Source organism: Metarhizium acridum (assembly GCF_019434415.1).
Source record: "Metarhizium acridum strain ARSEF 324 chromosome Unknown scaffold_443, whole genome shotgun sequence".
NCBI classification, from domain to species: Eukaryota; Fungi; Ascomycota; class Sordariomycetes; order Hypocreales; family Clavicipitaceae; genus Metarhizium; species Metarhizium acridum.
The window spans coordinates 99,994-118,430 of NW_027094036.1; the positions used below are offsets into that span (position 1 = coordinate 99,994).

At 54.0% G+C, this 18,437-nt stretch overlaps 7 protein-coding genes across 7 annotated transcripts; 2 read left to right on the forward strand and 5 right to left on the reverse strand.

Annotated features, from left to right (window-relative positions):
- Positions 1-3,292: 3,292 nt before the first annotated feature.
- On the reverse strand, positions 3,293-3,665 carry J3458_017738 (uncharacterized protein; the record flags this gene model as incomplete). Its single annotated transcript, XM_066121120.1, has 2 exons — positions 3,293-3,519; positions 3,581-3,665. The coding sequence occupies 2 exons, from the start codon at positions 3,663-3,665 to the stop codon at positions 3,293-3,295; spliced, it is 312 nt and encodes a 103-aa protein (XP_065973877.1).
- A 1,096-nt stretch (positions 3,666-4,761) lies between these two features.
- J3458_017740 (uncharacterized protein) lies at positions 4,762-8,859 on the reverse strand. Its single transcript, XM_007814420.2, has one exon. The coding sequence runs from the start codon at positions 8,221-8,223 to the stop codon at positions 6,310-6,312; it is 1,914 nt and encodes a 637-aa protein (XP_007812611.2). The 5' UTR covers positions 8,224-8,859; the 3' UTR covers positions 4,762-6,309.
- On the forward strand, positions 4,766-6,217 carry J3458_017739 (uncharacterized protein). The gene has a single exon (XM_007814419.2). It carries the CDS (start codon positions 4,823-4,825, stop codon positions 5,885-5,887), a length of 1,065 nt encoding a protein of 354 aa, XP_007812610.2. The 5' UTR covers positions 4,766-4,822; the 3' UTR covers positions 5,888-6,217.
- Positions 8,860-10,173: 1,314 nt separating the features above from the next.
- J3458_017741 (uncharacterized protein) lies at positions 10,174-10,476 on the reverse strand (the record flags this gene model as incomplete). Its single annotated transcript, XM_066121121.1, has 1 exon — positions 10,174-10,476. One exon carries the CDS (start codon positions 10,474-10,476, stop codon positions 10,174-10,176), a length of 303 nt encoding a protein of 100 aa, XP_065973878.1.
- Positions 10,477-11,898: 1,422 nt separating this feature from the next.
- Positions 11,899-13,330, forward strand: J3458_017742 (uncharacterized protein; the record flags this gene model as incomplete). The annotated part of the gene is given in 2 exon segments (XM_066121122.1): positions 11,899-13,245; positions 13,259-13,330. The coding sequence occupies 2 exon segments, from the start codon at positions 11,899-11,901 to the stop codon at positions 13,328-13,330; spliced, it is 1,419 nt and encodes a 472-aa protein (XP_065973879.1).
- Positions 13,331-13,677: 347 nt separating this feature from the next.
- J3458_017743 (uncharacterized protein) lies at positions 13,678-14,690 on the reverse strand. Its single transcript, XM_007814423.2, has one exon. The coding sequence runs from the start codon at positions 14,626-14,628 to the stop codon at positions 13,807-13,809; it is 822 nt and encodes a 273-aa protein (XP_007812614.2). The 5' UTR covers positions 14,629-14,690; the 3' UTR covers positions 13,678-13,806.
- A 1,597-nt stretch (positions 14,691-16,287) lies between these two features.
- Positions 16,288-18,084, reverse strand: J3458_017744 (uncharacterized protein). Its single transcript, XM_007814424.2, has one exon. The coding sequence runs from the start codon at positions 17,862-17,864 to the stop codon at positions 16,344-16,346; it is 1,521 nt and encodes a 506-aa protein (XP_007812615.2). The 5' UTR covers positions 17,865-18,084; the 3' UTR covers positions 16,288-16,343.
- Between the last annotated feature and the right edge of the window lie 353 nt (positions 18,085-18,437).

Genomic DNA, 18,437 nt, shown 5'->3' on the forward strand with positions numbered 1-18,437 from the left:
GCAGCTGTCGTCACAGCGATCTCTAATCGACTTCCAGTTGACATGTCTTGATGAATCTTGAGCACCCGAGTCAATGGAAAGGCTTTTGCCCCTTGGCACCTTGGCCCCTCGGTACCTTGGCCAGAAACGGCACCGGGCTTGCAAAAGAAGGCATCAATTGATGTTTCCAGCCTTTGCCTTGAAGAGGCTTGCCCGGTCCTTCCGTCTTTTACAGGTATATCACTTCGTTTTATATCCCCGCGCTGCCCCTCACTGGCCTCGGTGCCTCACGTCCCATGCCCTGTCCCCAGGTGCCACGTTGGCTCGCCCACCCCAGTGCCTGTTTTGTCGAGTCGCATGTTCAATGCTTCCGGGCCCTTCGTCATAAATCAACATGCTTCGAATGCCCCTTACATCAGATCGAACTCACCAGCAACGGCCAGCTTGTCATTATGCTCCACGATCACTCCACACAACGGGCCATTTTCGAGTCAGCCGTGAATCTTTGACAGTGCTTACTCGGTACCTTCCAGTCTGTCAACTGGTACCTTTTAGTCTTTACCTCGTCAAAAGAAAAAAGAGTCCGGTTGCGGGGAAGCTGTTCCGATCGGGCCGCCAGAGCGCTTGGTCAAACACCGCGGTGATTGACGGGCTCCAGTTGCCACGGCCACTGTGGGCCAGCTCGTCCGTTTCCAGATGCCGGGAGCTCCAGGCTCATGGCGGTACGTACCACCAAAGGGCTTTTCGAAATAGCACGAACTTGAGAGGCGGATGGCACCATGGCCCCCTCATGTCGCCGGCTTGGAACGACTTGATGGGCTGGAGCTTGGATGCGAGATGTGCTGGAGACGTGACAAAGGTGGGCAGTGTGGGGTCCGCCGCCACCAAGATCCAAGTGGGCCCACCACACGTACGGAGTACCGAGTACGAGTACACATTGACGACGACTGTTCCGCAGCACAACATTGACCAAGCGCAACAATGCCAAATGCCCAAATGTCAATCGTCCGTCCATCCATTTCCCTTTCTTTGCCTCTCAATATCGCCCTCTTGATCGATTCGTCCTGTTGTAGAAAGAACCCCCTTCTCCCTGTTACAAAATGCAGGGTTCCCCCCTCGTTGGCTGTCAGACGCGACCTGGGAATCGTATGACGCGAAGGAGGGGTCGATTTCTCATTGTGTCGGCTCTGAGTGGTCGGGTCTCGAATGCCCATGTCACCACACGTACTCGTGCTCACGTGATTGTCCCCTCATGAAGCTCGTGAAGGAGTCGACGAGCTGTTTCGGAGGTGGCCACGTATACCCTGATGTCGTGTGATGGAATTTGATGTCCCGCGGCCGGCCGAGAGCCCTGCAATGTTCCAATATTTCAAGGTTGTTTGCCTGCCGCTGCACAAACCGCTTTGACCACTAGCTCACGAGAAACACTCGGGCCATGTATCCTTAACATTGTGGCTTTTTGCATCCTGATCGCACCCAATTACCTCGACAAAATGAAAATCTTTACCGGGTACCTGGGCAGTTGCCTTGACCAGGGGCTAGTTAGATGGCGGGCTACATCTCAAATAGCACTTTGAACATTGGGGGCGTCAAAGGTTCCAAAGGTGGCCCGCAAGCGGCTACCCTGTACAGCCAGTTCCAAAGAGTTGCCAGATTACTATCAAGCCCCTCTAGCAGACAGTAAGCTGCTCCCCTTCCACTGCAATACCGGGACTTCTAATAAAGCAAGAATAGTACGGCACTGGAGCGGAACTACAACGGCTAATATTAGTCAATAGATGGGTGATTATAATCGCGGTACTCATTGACCTACTTCTCTGCCAACCCCCAGGGTATACACTCTTCATACAGAACAAGTCTTCATTCTACACCGGCCCCAAAAGTGACGATACCCTCATGTTGGCTCTCTTCTGGTGCGTGTTGCTGTTCACCCAGTTTATGTGCGCTGCGATAGAGCCCAACTCTGTAAAGTGAACCAGCGTCCCCTTCATTGAATTGGGGCTGTTACCGAGACATGTGCCATTTCTTGTTGGCTACATTATCAAGTCAAGTTACGCGACCAAGACTAGGCCAGGCCCAGCCATGCAATAACTCCGGAATTTCCCCAGCCATACGGAGGATCGTTTCTTTCTTCCCATACTCCCTATAGCCCAGTAATCAAGATAAGAACCCGACTCAACCCTCGCCATGTCCGTTGCCAGCTTCGAAATCAACCAAATCCCATGACCTACCCGCTTTAACTACTAATCTCGGCCCCTTGATACTAACTTTTACTCCTCCTCCAGACTACGTCTCTTTGGTTCTCGGGGTCTACGGCCTTGATAACAAGAATACTAGCAACCAACCATCATCCTAGCATGGGAGCGCGGATGTACATGCTCCGGCATCCTTCAGCGAGTCAAGTCGTCCTGCTTCCCGGCGAGATGGGCAACGGCATACAAGACCATTGAATATCACGGGGCCCCTAAAATTGCGTATCCCGTTGATTCACCAGGCCTGGTGTGTTCCGAGGGCCACGCGTTGAGTTGTGTCATGGCAAATAACGAGGCCGGGGCGACGGCAACAGAGACAGATACCGTGTCCAGGAAGCCGTCAGTGAAGAAGGGAAGTGCCGTGCAGGAGGGAGAGATGGCGGTTGGTTGTTGTCCGACGTGAATTGGTACTAAATTGTGGGGGATTACGGCAGCTAATATACGGAAGTGGCTTTTTCTGCGATTTGCCGTATTCGTGCGCCTCGAGCCTACCGGCGGGTGAAACGGTAACGGCAGACATGGACATGGACGTTTGTGATGAAAGACTACATCTGAGCTAATCAGTGCAATAACAGTGTCGATCGGGACGCAGACAGGGGTTTTCGCGCCGCAAATTGTCCTCGTCCATTTCCATGATGTCCACTATACGACTGCAAGTATAACGCCAACCGATGGTTCAACGTCCATCGCCCTCCAAGACAGCCACACCGAAGGCTCTAACATGACCAGCGGGATCAAAGCAGCTATAGCGATCGGCGTGTCTCTGATGCTCCTAGTTCTTGGTTTAGCGATATATATATGTATATATATTCGTCTTTCGTCGACAGAGCCGCAACAAGAAGTAGCCCCAGCCGTCGTCTGAGCATATCGCGGGTCTGGACTACCCGAGCTGGACAAAACCAGCCCCCCTCCTGGCCCTCGACTTAGGAGGTGAATTAGACGGCATACCGCGTCTCTCGCCAGGAGAAGCTGTGTTTGAGTCTGATCTTGGCTCCGACAGGAATCGGTTATCTGAGCTGCCAGGGTCGTTGGCAGCGCGCGTGCTTGGTGGAATGTGTGAACTACCGGATCCTGGCGAATCCGCCAGGAGTGTGGCAAGATCCGGAGAGGACAAAGTTACTGCTGTTCCTGAAGCTAAAGGAGGTTACAGTTAACATGCCAATGCCGGTGAAGATGAGCCCCGGGGAAAAGGTCACCTGGCGTCGAAGAATTGCTAGTCCAATTGGAGCAAGAATGATGGTATAAATCCAGACAAGACTATTAAGAAAGGCTGTAATGGTAATAGAAGCTATGAAAGCAGACAGTGTTGGTGTGGAAAAAGTAAATACACTCATTAACGGACAGCTTACTGGCTAAAGACATGTCCACCGGGCCACCAGAAGAGAAAATGGTGGACGAGAGTTGGCTTGTACGATGCCGAATAAAGTCGGGCATCTTTCGAAACTCGACGGTCGCATTTTGCACAGTTATCGCCTTCCTAGGGTCTTAGTCTAAGTACTAGTTACGAAGCGGAATACACTTGATGCTCATGCGCCCGATGGTAATATTCTATCCACAACCGATGTGGAGCGCACTGGCGTATTGGTCATTTGATCCGGGGAGGCCAACACTTATGAGTCGCACTTGTTCAGAACCGTGTACCTCGGTGCTAAGCGTTTCGGGTATGATTGGCAGGTCGATGGCCAGATGCATCCGTTGGTGATGCTCGGAAGCTTTTGTCGCCCACAGACTGGCAGGCCTAGAGAGACGATAGACTCGGAGGATCCGGGGATTCCTCCCAAGGTGGTACAATATGCACATGCAGAATATAGCTGTCGGGGCCGGAGGAGGCTTAGCATAGCATATGCACAACATCGAGCAAACCGGTCCCCGCGAATCATGGTTCGTTTGGACGGTGGTTCCGGTCCTCGTACGACGGGTTGTCGGGGAGCTGTCAAAACGGCACGACCGTCTGTCGTGGCCACGTAGCCAACCACATGCTATTTCCATGTGAGAAGACACGTTCTGGTATTTCCTGTGTGGGCATAAACTGACCAATCGCATATATTACTTGAGCATTGAAAGCGTTGAGACTGGTCCCGTCGCAGCACGGCCAATCGGGATAACTTTGGTTCCCGTTCAGAAGTCGCGCCGCGATTTGTGTGGTGATGGTTGGAACGCCGTAAAGGTCTTGGAAGCGTAAAAAAACAAAAGAAAAACAAACAAAAAAACACGTCGCATACATAAATCAAATCCCCCGAGTTCGTACCGGGTCATGTATAAAATATCCGGTAATCAAGTCCTTCGGACGCACGCCGCCGTTCGGCCGGTATCCTCGGACACAAGCTCCAAAAACGGCATCAAAGGCGCCGCCGAAACGCCAAGATGGAACGGGAACCCCCCGCAATAGACACACGGGGAACAGGTGGTGTGGTTGTCCCGTAGCCGGCCACTGGCACATGCACCGACAAGAGCCGACTTATATATAAATTGTTCATGACTACTCGATGGTTTCTCACCCGCTACCGGGCTCGTTTAAGCCTTGCTTCTCGTCAGATCAACCTGCCATTCATCAGACATCCAGCTTCGTCTCCGGTCTCCTCCGAGCAGTCATGTCCAAGGCCCCGAATTCCAAGGACTCGATGAAGTCGACTTGGCGCACCGCCAACAGAGACACATGGACCTGGAGCCACTGGATCTTCGAAGCCCTCGACGGCTATCCCGTTGCCCTGGACAAGCCGGTGCCGAAACATGCCAAGACAGACAAGATTCCGTACCTGTCGCAATGGTCCCAGCACGTCTGGGTGTTGGTGCACGCCGTCACGCCTCTGCTCGTCCACCAGGCCATCTTGACCTTTACGGGGATGCAAAGCCTACACCCTCTGCTCATGTTCCTGCTCTACTTCAACGCCTTCAACATCATCCTGATTCGCGAGGTGCACACGCTCCGGAAACTGGGCCACAGATGGGGGTTTCTCGACGGAGACGTCCATGACCGCGACGGCATCCCCGACGCCAGCGTGACAAAGGTGCTGCTGTCGGCACTCAAGGGCACCGGCGGCAGGGTCGCCCTGGCCATCTACCTGTCGTATAACAAATCCGTGCGGCCCGTCGACGCCCTTTCCGACTGGCAGTGGTGGGCGTGGCTGGCTCTGGAAATCGGCGTCTACGGCGTCGTCCTCGACTTTTGGTTCTACTGGTACCACCGCTTGATGCACGACGTCTCTTTCCTATGGAAGTTTCACCGCACGCACCACCTGACCAAGCATCCTAACCCGCTCATGACGGCCTTTGCAGACGAGGAGCAGGAGTTTTTTGATCTCGTGGGCATTCCGTTCCTAACCTACATGAGCCTCCGGGCCATGGGTCTCCCTCTAGGCTTCTACGAGTGGTGGCTCTGCCACCAGTACATTGCCTTTATTGAAGTTGCCGGCCACAGCGGGCTGCGACTGCATGCCGCCGGGTTATCGACGTTTCATCCCATTCTTCAGTACTTCAACGCCGAGATTGTCGTGGAGGATCATGACATGCATCACCGCAAGGGCTGGCGCAAGAGCCACAACTATGGAAAGCAGACTCGGCTTTGGGACCGTGTCTTTGGCACCTGTCTTGATCGAGTCGAGTCCGCACCAGGCAACGTCGACTTTGTCAACCCGGCGCACGTGCCGCTGTTCTGAATGTGATGGACTGTTGGACTTGTGAGAATGGCCCAGGGGTGACTGTTCATAGATGACATGGCAAAGCTAGGGGTCAAGAAGGAGGAGCTGACGGGGTGATGTGAGTAACAACGACATGAAGCGTAGAACACGATGATACCTTGATAGATGAAATTCCGTCTACTTTTTCACATCTTCGTGCCCTCCGATCCAATCGTCTTTTCTGCTCCTGGGGCGTTTTGTCACGTTTGGAAGAGGAAAAAAAAAAAAAAAGTACTACACGTATTGCAAAGTAGCCGGAATACATACGGTCCAAAACGACAACCGCTTGCTAGTTGCAGACATTTTGATTCATGCATGCTGCCAAGTCATGCATCGCAAACCTGATCATGACGCTAGTTGAAACAATCCAGCCCAACACCCCCGATTCTTCTCAGGCATGCCTACTCCAGACCCAGGTAGCCCCCAGACGTGTCAATCAGCGCGTACAAGGAGACCAAGTCGTCCTGAGACTCCAAGTTGACAATATCCGAGTCTCCCAGGATATGGCTACTGTCGAAAACGCTCGGCGACTCGAGAACCACCGCGGCAGACGTGTCGTCATCGTGCTTTGGCATCGTGGCAGGCGTGGAACTCGGAGACAAGGGCTGTACGGACCGGAGCGTGTTGGACGTCGTCTTGGTGCCGGCATCGCCTCCCGCCGGCGACACGCTGTCCCACGTCGCGTCTGCCGCGTCGTCGGACCCAAAGGCCTTGTCGATCAGGCTGATGCTGTCGGCGGCCGAGCCCGCGCTGTCCGTCGGCTGGTACGGCTGCGGAGGAGCGTTGAGCGTGTGCTCGTTTCCCGGAGGCGTGTAGTGAAGCTGGCCGAACAGGCTGCTGATCAGCTGGCCCTCGACGTCCATGGACGCGGCGTGCCTCTTTTCCGAGTAGGCCTGGCAGGCCTCGTGGAGGAGCTGGATGATGGTGCAGTTTCGAAAGGCAATGGCGTCGCTGGAGAAGCGCTGCAGCAGCCTGCGAGCCGTGTACATGAACTTGTCGAGCGGGAAGATCTGGTGCATGTCGCCAAAGTGGGCGAGGCCGATGACCAGGGCCGAATGCACGACGCAGCTCACGCCGAAGGGCAGCCGCGTCGGCGTGTCCCAGGCCTCGATGAGCGGTTCGAGGAGCGCCAGCGTGCGTATTGCGGAATTCACACAGGCGTGGGCGAGCACGCGCGACGACTCTGCCGGCGTCCACGACGGCCGTGTGCCCGGGATACCCGACGCGGCTTGCCGGGCGTGCGACGTGACGCGCTCCGACAGGAACGGCCGGGTGAGGAGCATGACGGTCCAGTGAAAGACAATCTTGACATGGGTCAGGCCCATGTTGGGGACGTTGCCTCGCTCGATCCGGTCTCCCGGCTCGATGTTGTCGGCCGCCAGACCCCGGGTGAAGACGGCCGCCCACTCGCGCTGGCGAGACGCCACTCGGTTCAGCGTCATGGCGGAGATCTGCCGCTGCTCGTACACGTTTGTCAGGACGTCTTCCATGATGGAGAGCAGGTCGCTGCATGCCGAGTAGTCCTCGGGCGACGTGGTGTTGCGGGTTTCCTTGGTCGAGGGCGGGCGGCCGAGCAGGGCGCTCGAGAGGATATCCATGCTCCGGAGGGACTTCCAGATGCGCTCTCTGTGCTTGAACTCCTCGGCGGTGAAGCGCATCGACACGGCCTTGAGGTGCAGGCCGAGGGCGTATGCGGCGCGCACGGCGAACCCGAGGTGCATAAAGGCGGCGTTTCGCCGCGACGACGCCAGGAGGTACATGGCGATGAGGATGTAGGCCTCGACGGCCAGCGTGCTGGGGTCGTCCATGAGATACTTGGCAGACAGGTAGCGGCCGTAGTTGAAGCACGACTCGGCCACCTCGCCCAAGTCCTTTGGCGACGACTGCGCGCCGATGGCCAGGACGAGATGGACGACGGGCTTGGCCAGCGGGAGAGCGACGGCGTCGTGCGCAACCGCCTGCGGGACCTGGTCCAGGAGCACAGACTTGTCGTACAGGTCGAGGATGCCGTTTGTACACAGGCAGAACTGCCTGGCAAAGTGCCTGGCCTCGTCCTCGGTCAAGGCGGGCGGCGATTTCTGCTCGGCTCCGGCGTCGAGCCAGGCGGGCGCGCCCTCGGGTGATGCCTCGACCATGGCCGGCCGCAACGGGTCGTCGACAAAGGGGCCCGGCCCCTGCGTCTCTCGAACCAGCCGCCGGATGGACTGCAAAAAGGACGGGTTGGCCGCGTCGCCCAGGTACATGAAGCGCCCCTTCTTGTCGAGGATGAGGCGCGACTGGTCCAGAGGCGTGGCCGCAGGGGACGGGTTGGCCATGTCAATGGCAACCGATGGCGGCTCGACCGAAGACCGGGCTCTGGAGCTTGAAATCGAGCCGCCTCTGTGTCGCGCGGGATGCACTTTGGCCGCTCTCCCTCCATGCTCCGTCTCATATCGACACTCGTTGTGAACTCGCCGCTCGGTGCATCGGCCGCAGGGTTGCCGTCCGTCGCATCGCTCTTTGCGCCTCTTGCACCTGAGCGGGGGGAAAGAAACAAGAAGATTGTAAGCTTGGCTGCAAGATTGACGCGGCGATAAAGGGAGGGAGGAAATCAGATTTACATGTCACATGCTCTGCTGCATCTCTTTCGCGCCGCCGTCTGGTCATGACGCTGTTGGGGTCGCATGTCTGTATGCTGGAGCCCGGGTATATGTAAACCGTACGCTCTGATGTACGGGAAGGGGAAAGATGAGTGAATAAAAAAAATCAATTGAAAAAAAAAACGGGATGCTCGCGAGGTACAGACAGTGCGCAAGTTGACCCTCGGCAACGGCAAATCTATCTTGTAGGTAACCCGCTGGACAATGGGCGCTTGCAGTCAACTCTCATGCTTGTGTAGATGGGAAGAGCGATCAAGCGCCAGCCGTGGATCAGAGAACAGACTGTCGCGAGCCTTCCAATGTCGTTTTGCTTAATGCCGCGTTGTCATCGAGCCGTCACCAGTCATCACGTATGCAAAACGTGGGGTAGTTGGTGGTGGACGGGTTTGAGTTGTCGTCGTCCCACGACAACCAACCCGGAACCCGGGGACATTGAGAACCATCTTTACTAGTTATTTAGGTCCGGGGTCGGCGGCCCACAATGGGCTTGTTGATCAGTAATGCGGCGTCATCTTCAACCAGCGCACGCATCTTGGTTGGGTTCCACCGAGTCGATATAGGGACGCCCAAACGTTGTCAGTTTTCCGTCTTGGATGCTCAACTCTCAACCGTCCTTTTGTGGTAGTTGTAACTAGTTGTCAAACTCTTCACAAAGGACATAATCCCGGCGTTGCCCAAGACATGTTTCTCCTTCTTCCCCCCCATTGGCTGGTATCAACCCCAGGTCCGACGACATGGCCACATGCCACAGGCCGCCTCCGTCTCATGATAGGCCAGCGCCTTTACAACAGAGAGTCTCTACGGAGTACCGTTCCAAGTACTACACCGTGTTGCATCTGAACTCTTGCGAGTCAATGCTGCCAAGCGGTGGGTAGAGTGCGTTTTTCGACTCCGGACTCTGGATCCGAAGGCTGCCGAAGCTGCTTCCGACGAGACCAGAGCGTTCCGATGTGGACTTGACGGGGAAACGGGGTGGGCGAAAGCCATGGCGCCCAAGTATGGGTTGGGGTAACTCCATGGGCCGAACAGAATCACCAACGTTTTCTTGGGTCTCTGGCACCAACCCCCACACCACCTCCCCTTCACCCGCAACCACCCCAACTTTTTGATTCCAGAAAGACTACAGGCTCCGGGGCGCGGAGAAGTGGGCCGAGACGGTTCTTGAGTCGTTTGGTTGCGCATTGCGAAGCATCTGGGCCTGGGGAACGCAGTCATGATCCCTGACGTCATGTGGCCGGCAACACAGATATCTCATTACGTCGAGTACGTGGAAACACTGGCTAAGCCTTTCTGTCTTTGTGGGCTTCTGTGTGCTGAGTAGTTCCTCTGATTTCAGGCGTGTCTGACATGAGGCAGCAACCCGGGCTTCACCACAGACATGTTGGCTAAGAAGGATCGGCCATCTTTGAAACAAGACATGTTGAGAGTCTCAATGCCCCTAGCCTGCCAAGTTGCTGTCAACGCAGGGACGAGTGGCGAGAAATGTGTACAGGTTAGGCTTGTTCTCCTCGGCACTTCTGCCTCTTTCCACACAACATGACCCTTCTCCAGGTAGCCGTGTGTACAACTGATGAGCTGGTCAATGGTGGTTTGCGGGACATGTTTACCATGCCACTTATTTTTTTATCATCTTCGAGCTCGGGGCCGCCGTGACGGTTGCAAAATACTTACAGTCGGTGCTCCCAGAGATGCCGCGTGGCCACGGCTCCCGAGAGCCTGAATCATGGTCTCGATAACAGCAGGAACCCCAGTGCAGTCCACGGCATAGTTGACCCCGTTGGGAGGGGCGAATTCTCCAATCTTGGAGATGATTTCGGGGTCGTTTCCGAGGAGGGTATGCGTGGCACCCAGTTGCGATGCCAGGTCGAGTCGGGACTGCTGGAGATCAATGGCAATAATGACCTTGGCCTTTCGCATCTTGGCAGCCATGATGGCGCTCATTCCCATGGATCCGGCGCCGAATACCGCAACGCTACCGCCGGCCTGGACATTGAGAGTATTTAAGACGGTGAAGAAACCTGCTTACGAGATTTGTAACAGTAAACCGAGAAAACCTGCTCTGCATGTATTCTAGATTGCCCTTCCCTGTGGTTCACTTTGATGACATTTATCCAAGGCGTGGTATATGCTATTGTGTGAAAGAAGTCGACTTGATAGTTTGCGGTGGCCATCGGCCTTTGCCTGTAACACTGCCCATTCCCGAGTGTTTATCTGCACTGATTAAGCAAGCGAGCGCATACAGTCTGTGATAGCCAGGTACCTCGCCTGGTTAAATCCTTTTTGCCTCTGACTGTATACTTTCGCCAAGCACACGCTGATTTCCACTTTGTTCTGTCGGTGGAGTGCTGAAAATGCTCGACTTGGCTCGTTGATTGTAAAAGAGTAAACGCTGTCGAGATGCTGTTGAGGATCCTCAACCCATGACATCAACAGCATGAAGCCCTGTCGGACGATGCCGCTGAGCCGCACTGAAGCCCAGATACATAGGTACGGCATCCTCGTGGTGTTATCAGCTGGAGCAACTCCCTTGTGGTGTCTGAATTTGCGCGCAGTGCAACTAACTGACCTGGGCATGAGGCGCCACATTCCGTTGTGACATGGCGAGTTCTCAGGACAATGAACTGTGATTTCAGTGGGACATTGCTGAGACGCCACAGGAATGGGGAGCGGTGTCATAGACGGTATTTGATGCCATGCTTTGGCAAGAAAATAACTTCGTACCCGTCCGCGACCAAGTGGACGAGCCACTTAATCCAAGTTAAAACTCCCCTGACTTGCACCGAAACCTCAACATTTTTCCATTGAAGCTCTGCACAATCTCTCGGGGAGAAAAGAAATGAGATAACCAACTAATGCTGCCCATCGTGGCACAGCAGTACTCCAAGTCTGGAATATATGACGCGCCAATTAGACTGTCCACGCCCAGCCCGCCAAGCATGCATGGCCAGGCCAATAGCTGAAATTGCAGCCAAAAAAACTACCAGAGGCACACAAGAGCTTGTAATTAGTACTCCGTGTGGTGTTGGTGTACCTCATTGGCCCTCACCAGAGTCACCACCACATCCCACCGTTATAACCAATGCGTCTCGTGACGACGCCGCCGTTTGGCTTACACGGGTTAAAATGTCTGTGGCCGCCGTCAGGCGCTGGAAACGACAATTCAACCCTCAAACGTGTTCAACTCAATTCGGACGCGGCTGCATCGCCTCGAGTATTGGGGGGACCGTGTCGTCTTTGACTCTTTGCGGAAGCGCGACGCGCCAAACACCATGAAAAAAGACTCGGCCATGTGTTTAAGCAAAGGATGAGCCGATCCCATCTTGGCCAATGTTCTTGTACGGTACAGCTAGCATGTATCGCCATCCGCTGCCGATGCCGGCCGCGGTCTGGCCTACAACACCAAGCCGAAATGCCTATCGACTTCGTTTCCATCTGGAACAGCACTTCAACGCCAAGATTTACACGTCTGGCTCGCCAGTCAAGGGCCAGGTTGTTCTTCGCCCGGCCCGGGACATCGCATACGACCATTTCGAGATTAGTCTTGTGGGAGTCAGCACAACACAAAGCTTCCTGCAACACGAGCCGGGAATCATTGCTCTTCCCTTTATGAAACTAGTCATGCCAGTGTGCCCCAACAGTCTGCCTGCCAATAAGATATTCGCGGCGGGCCAAGAATACAGTTTCCAGTTCCATTTTGTCTTGCCGTTTCACCTCACCATCGGCTCTTGCAGACATAAATGCGTCTCGCCGGCCGTCAGGGAACAGCATTTGCGGCCGCCTCCAACAATGGGATTCTGGGAGAGTGACGACCAGTCTCCCCAGATGACGCAGATAAAGTACGTCATCACCGTGCTGGCTACCAGAACCTTTCCGGCCGGCTTTCTGCCAGTCAGGGTGATTGCGGAATCGTGCATGATCAAGGTCTTGCCTGCGTTTCCGGAAGATGCCCCGTTGGACATCACCCCCGTGGACGAGGGCTACACCCTCTCCAGGAGCAAAACAATACGCAAAAACTTTGTTGCCAGCAAGCTCGGAAGACTCACCGCCACTGCCGCTCAGCCAAAGGCCGTCATGCTGTCGCCAGATGGCCACGTAGCCTCTGCAACATCATGCCGTCTGACTCTCGTCTTTGACTCCATGAGCATTGATACCCCGTCGCCAAAGATCAACTCCGTGTCCGGGAAGCTCACATCGCACACCTATTTTGATGTGTCCTTCATGAACCGCCTTCCCAATCTTGGCAACCGGACATCATTTGAAGCCACGTCGCCGTATAAGTACACAACCTCCAACAAGCTCTTCAGCCTCCCGGTGGGTGACTTGTCCTGGAGAGAGGAGCACGGCGAATCGGCTTGGGAAGAAGTCATGTTCCCACTCTCCCGGGAGCCCTCCGTATTGACACAAGAGGATGAACTTCCAACTGCGCCGGGCAATCCTTCAAGACGTGCTAGTGCTGTGACGTGTCCCGACATGTCATTGACGGCCTCTAGACCAAGACGATACGTTTCCGAGCTAGACATTCAGTTCACGATACCCAACAACAATAAAAAAATGTTTTTGCCGACTTTTCACTCGTGTCGTATATCGCGCACCTATACTCTAGATCTTTGTCTCTCCGTTGGTCAGACTTTTTCCACCTTGTCTCTTGTTGTGCCGTTGCAGATCGGAGTCGAGTCGGATAATAGTATACGAGAGCAGGTAAGCCGAGTAGGTTCTGGCCTTGCTTCTGTCCGAGGCCAAGACCAGGGAAGACGGAACACGTATGCTGGGCTACCGGGATTGATGCTGGAGTCGAGTGATAATGAACTGCCAGGTTACTGTTGATGTTTTTACAAGTGAGTTTCATGAATACAACTGTCAACTCTACCAGTCACCAGATCCTAAATGCATGACTACTTTTACATGTATTGTCTGTTCTATATTCAGGGTGCTTGCGCTGCGTAAACACACACACACACACACACACACACACACACACACATATGTATATGTACATGTGTGTGTTGTGTGTAGCTTTCTATCGTGTTGAATAGTTTCACACTTTTTCACCTTACACGTGCCTCGTCTACGACAAAGTCACAGCACAGAAGCCTAGAACCTCACTAACGCACGTGTAAGAGTCCAATGTCCCTCACTCGTTGGTAGATTTACATTCTGGTATGCAGCCCGTATTTGAAAGATTGAGTCAGACGTCCTAGGTTAAACTACTTCCCCCCATCGTATGGACCGATACTAGGTACACGACGCCAGCGTCTTGCGCTACTTTATGCACAAAACTTCACCACTCGGTACTGAGAACCATGCATCGTCTTCGTTTCCCCAACGCCGCCAAGTCTCGGCAACCTCTGCCAGCTGGTCCCTGGTAGCTATACCGGACTCAATCGCGGTGTCCGCGAACGATGAAGCCACTGTTCGCTCTGCCCATAGTCCACTCCACCATGCCACTTCTTCGCAGGTGCTGTAGCACCACGAACTCACGGTGGATGTGATTGAGTCCGCCGCAAACCCTGCCTGCTTCGCCCAGACATGTACCATTCTGCCCGCATCCGGCTCGCCTCCGTTATGAGCGGCCAGCTTCCTATACAGCGATTGCCACTCCTTCATTCCTGCCACCTCAGGGTACCAGGTGAATGCTCCATAGTCTGATTCGCGGGCTGCCACGATGCCGCCGGGCTTGGCCACTCGTCGCATCTCCCGTAGAATTCCCACCGGATCCTTGACATGCTGAAGAACCTGATGGCAGAATACAATGTCGAACGTGTCGTCCGGGTAGCTTAGCGAGTTGGCATCGCCCTCTGTGAACTCGATGTTCTCAACACCCTTGTCCGCGGCGAGGGCTCGCGCTTGTTCCAACACTTTGGCAGCACGCTCCAAGCCAATCACCCGACCCTCGGGCACATGGCCGGCCAGATCAACGGTGATTGTTCCCGGGCCACAGCCGATGTCCAGTATGGTCATGTGAGGCTTGATGTGAGGCAACAGGAAACCTGCCGAGTTGAGAGCTGTGCGCCAGGTGTGCGATCGCAACACCGACGCATGATGGCCGTGGGTATACGTGGCTGCCTCTGTTTTTATGCTCATTGTTGTAAAATTGAATCGGAATGTGATGCTCGATGGATTATGGCAGGCAGACTGGAACGTTGATACCGGTTTGGCCTTGAATGTAATTTAGGTTCTGGACGGCTCCGGTGTCAGAGAATTTTGCCGATTCGCGGTCTTGCGACCCTAACCCTACCTACGCAAGGCTAAGAGCGTTCAGCGCGCGGCGACGACTCTTTTCGTCAACGTGCTGATGGTATCGAAATTGCAGCTCAACTACTTCCTGAGATATGAAACGACCATCTAGAAGATTTCATGTGTAGAGTCGGGCGAGAAAGCTACGTTTCAAGCAGTCAAGGCCATGCACATCACCCTACACTAGTTATCAACATCACACCCTCTGCGGTGAATTAGCTGACGGCGCTGATTCTTCTCCCTTTGCTTTCTTCTATTGGTCCTTTTAACTCAAAATACTTCCATCTCTCCTTCTTGAACATTTGCATTCGGGTAAGGTCTACGCCGAGGCAAGTGAGGATGGTTGTGTATTGGAGCTGTCCGATGCCCTAAAGTTACATGTGCCACAAAAAAGAAGTGGAAGGCTTGGTCATGATGCATAGTATTCGCCGTAAACGGGCAGATAAGGAATCCGTGTCGCCGGAGTCCACAAACTAGCCATATACAGCCGTCTCGAGGAGAAAGCCCATAAATTTAGTCCACTATTAGTGTAATTGCGAACCCAAAAGGACTGAATGTGTTATATTTCTAGAGTTAAGCACACTACATAGATATATGAAAGCAAGAAAGTATTTGGCCGGACACGTTGGTTGTGGGAGTGGATTTCTGGATATCGGATCTACGCTGGATAAAAACAGTGTCGCATACCTCAAAACGGGTATTGATTCGGTCTGGTGCGATCGTCTCACAATACTCTTCCCAAGTCCTAACGCGATGTATATAAGCGGGAAGACGAAGCATTACTGCCCTTAACTCATCAACGCCCATTGCCGAGCATTCGAAAGCTGCCAGGGTCATGACATAGCCACTGCCATGTCAATATCTGTTACTGCGAAGTTTCTGATATCTGGACTCTGGGGCATCCCGTCAACGGGCCCAGTAGAGCATTGTGCCGCTGTGGGCAAGGCCTATCATAATATTCCGGGGTTGAGGAATTTATCCTGGTCTCTTGTGTCTTGGATGTCAGCACTGCCAGGCCGCTTTGCCAGATATCTTGCCGTGTCGTGACCCTTCTCTCCACTTGCACATGTCAGCACCACCAGATCCCTCGGAGACCAGTTCCCAGATGACAAGGGCGTAACCCAGGCTTGAATTGGCAATCAAAGTCGGACGATAAAAATTGGGTCTGGATCCGCGGGGCCCCAAGCGTCAGTCACCAGCCATGTCCGACTTGGTGATCGGCACCCCGAATTGCCGGTGCGTGCAAATTGTCAAAGAACAGGGATAGAAGCAACCAAAGAAATAGTTCTCCAGTGTTGGAGTGATATCCCCGCCGCCACAAAGCCTCCCCCACGTTGCGTCGGACTGTTGATCGGACTTGGCCTAGTTTCCGTTGGACAGGTTCGAGCAAACTTTGGGTACCTGTTAACCGGACTACAGTTTGGGGCCTGAAGAGCTGAATAGTCGGCGTCAGAGCCGAGTACAGTTGGCGAGGACAACGATGGACACCGCAGTGGGGGGGGTGGTCTAGTTACACATGGATGGAGATTAAAACATTGCAGCGGTATTATTAGTAGTAAACGCTAAGCTTTTGAGTGTTTTCTCGGCACACTAGGTAGCGTTTTCCTGTATAACCAGGCAGCAAACTGGACGCTTGGCCTGTCTACCGCCCTTGTGACGAAATCTGCTGCGCAGAGGGTAATGGGTAAGAGTATCATGTGTGGCAGGATAAAGGCAAACTCGAGCCCAACAGGCCCCGTTTGTGGCAGAACAAACCTGTCTACCCACTGCGGCATGTGTTCCATTTGACCCTGGGCCTTGAGGCCGACTGCTGCATAGAGCCGGTCGCCCAATGTCCACAATAATGGTCCATGAACGAGATATAGCGCAAACGATATCCGTCCTAAATACTGGCAGACGCGGGTCTCAAAGAACCTCTTCAACCAGCCAATATTGGAAACCGAACTCACAAGTAGAGTCGCGGCCCAAAATAGGTAAAACCACTTGTAGTCGAAGACGGCCTGTGGCTTGAAAAGGGAGAGAAAATACCAACCGCGATTCCGGGCAAGTTGGTCCAATTCGCGGTTTTCGCACGGAACGCCGCCCAGGTAGATGCTTATTACCAACAGGTGGTAATAGATGATGGTCTTGTAAGGCGCAAGTTGCACAAGGAATCGCGGGAGCTTGTCCAATGCTGCCAACAGGTCCAGGTGGCTCAAGAGCATTCCCGCGACGAACATTGCGCAGTACCAGCCGTCGGCAATGTACATGAAGTAACCGACAAGCCCGACCTGGCACCAGAGACGTGCCTCCAACGTGCATCTCGAAAGGGCCAGGAGGGAGGCAAATACGACCATTGAGCCCTTGAACTCGATTGGTATCGACCAGACGTGCATGCTGTATGAGAGCCACGGGACGCCGCCTTCCTTGAAAATAAAGCTAAAGTTTTTAAACTCGCAGTAGAGGAACCACATTTCGTTGAACCAGCTGTCTTGTGGTTTTGCTCCGTCAATCCACAGGCCCAGGAGATGCCACGAGGTTGCGTACACGAGCATCGTCGCCGCGACGGGGAGGAACAAGCGCAACCAGCGCCTGAATAACGCAGACGCAAGATGGTCTACCAAGCCGGCAAGGTCATCGCTCTCGATTAGCCTTAGAGGCTTTATTGAAAGGACATAGCCTGATAGGACGAAAAAAGTAGAGACTGCGAAATGGCCGCCAGAGAAGAATAGCCGAACGCCCGGCAAGGCGGCGAAATGGTACTTGGATCCGTAGCCGAAGCCGTTTTCAAAAATTGCGTTTTGCGCCAACCTATCCGTGTTGTGAACCCAAAGTTCGTGGTGGTGCCAGTACACCAGGAGAGCTGCGAAACCTCGCAAACCGTCAAGATAGGCGGTTTTGGGCAGGATTTTTGGGCGATAGATTGCCTGCGGCCACAGCCATGACTTGATATGGAAAAGTCTGGTCCATGTGTCGCTAAAGGGTTTGGCGGATTTCCAGTGCGTCTGCAATAATCCGTCGTTGGCCGCTTCAGGATCAGCGTTGAGCATGACGACTTCAAGTTTGTCTCTGTCGAGAATTTCATGTGAAGCTGGAACGGGCATTTTACCGCCTTACATGGTAGGTAACGCGGTTGTATAAATGAGAGGGTCTCTTCTTTGAAGAAAATCGGACGAAGGCGCAAATCCCCAAGGGTGTGTGTTGTTTGTGCGAGAGACCAATGACTCTAATACCGCCACCACCGACTTGCGTTTTGTAGTACCAGACAACTCACGGAGAAGTGGTGGGCAGCATGGGATAACTGCACCAAGAACTGGAAAAGACCATTGTGTGTCAGCGTAGTGTGTCTGCACCCCTGTTCTGGTTGAATGGAACAAGTTCAGGCCAGAATAGTCCAGCCACTCGACAAGGGTCCTCGGACGATCACGCCGAACAGTTGACCAAGGCCCCAGTCTGGAGAGATGTCGGTTCCCGTAAATCCGGGGATGGCTGACATTGCGTGCGAACAAAGCCCGCCAAAAGGACGGTGAAGCAAGCCAGTTTGAGTTTGCGGCTGAGGGGCCGAGGTGTCTGCGATGGACACACACTGTAGAATATTGCAAAGCGCCCTTCTTTTGCCATGTGCCTGGAACAGGGAGCCCGGGGATGATGGATGGGTCGGAGGAAAAGCGGCGCCC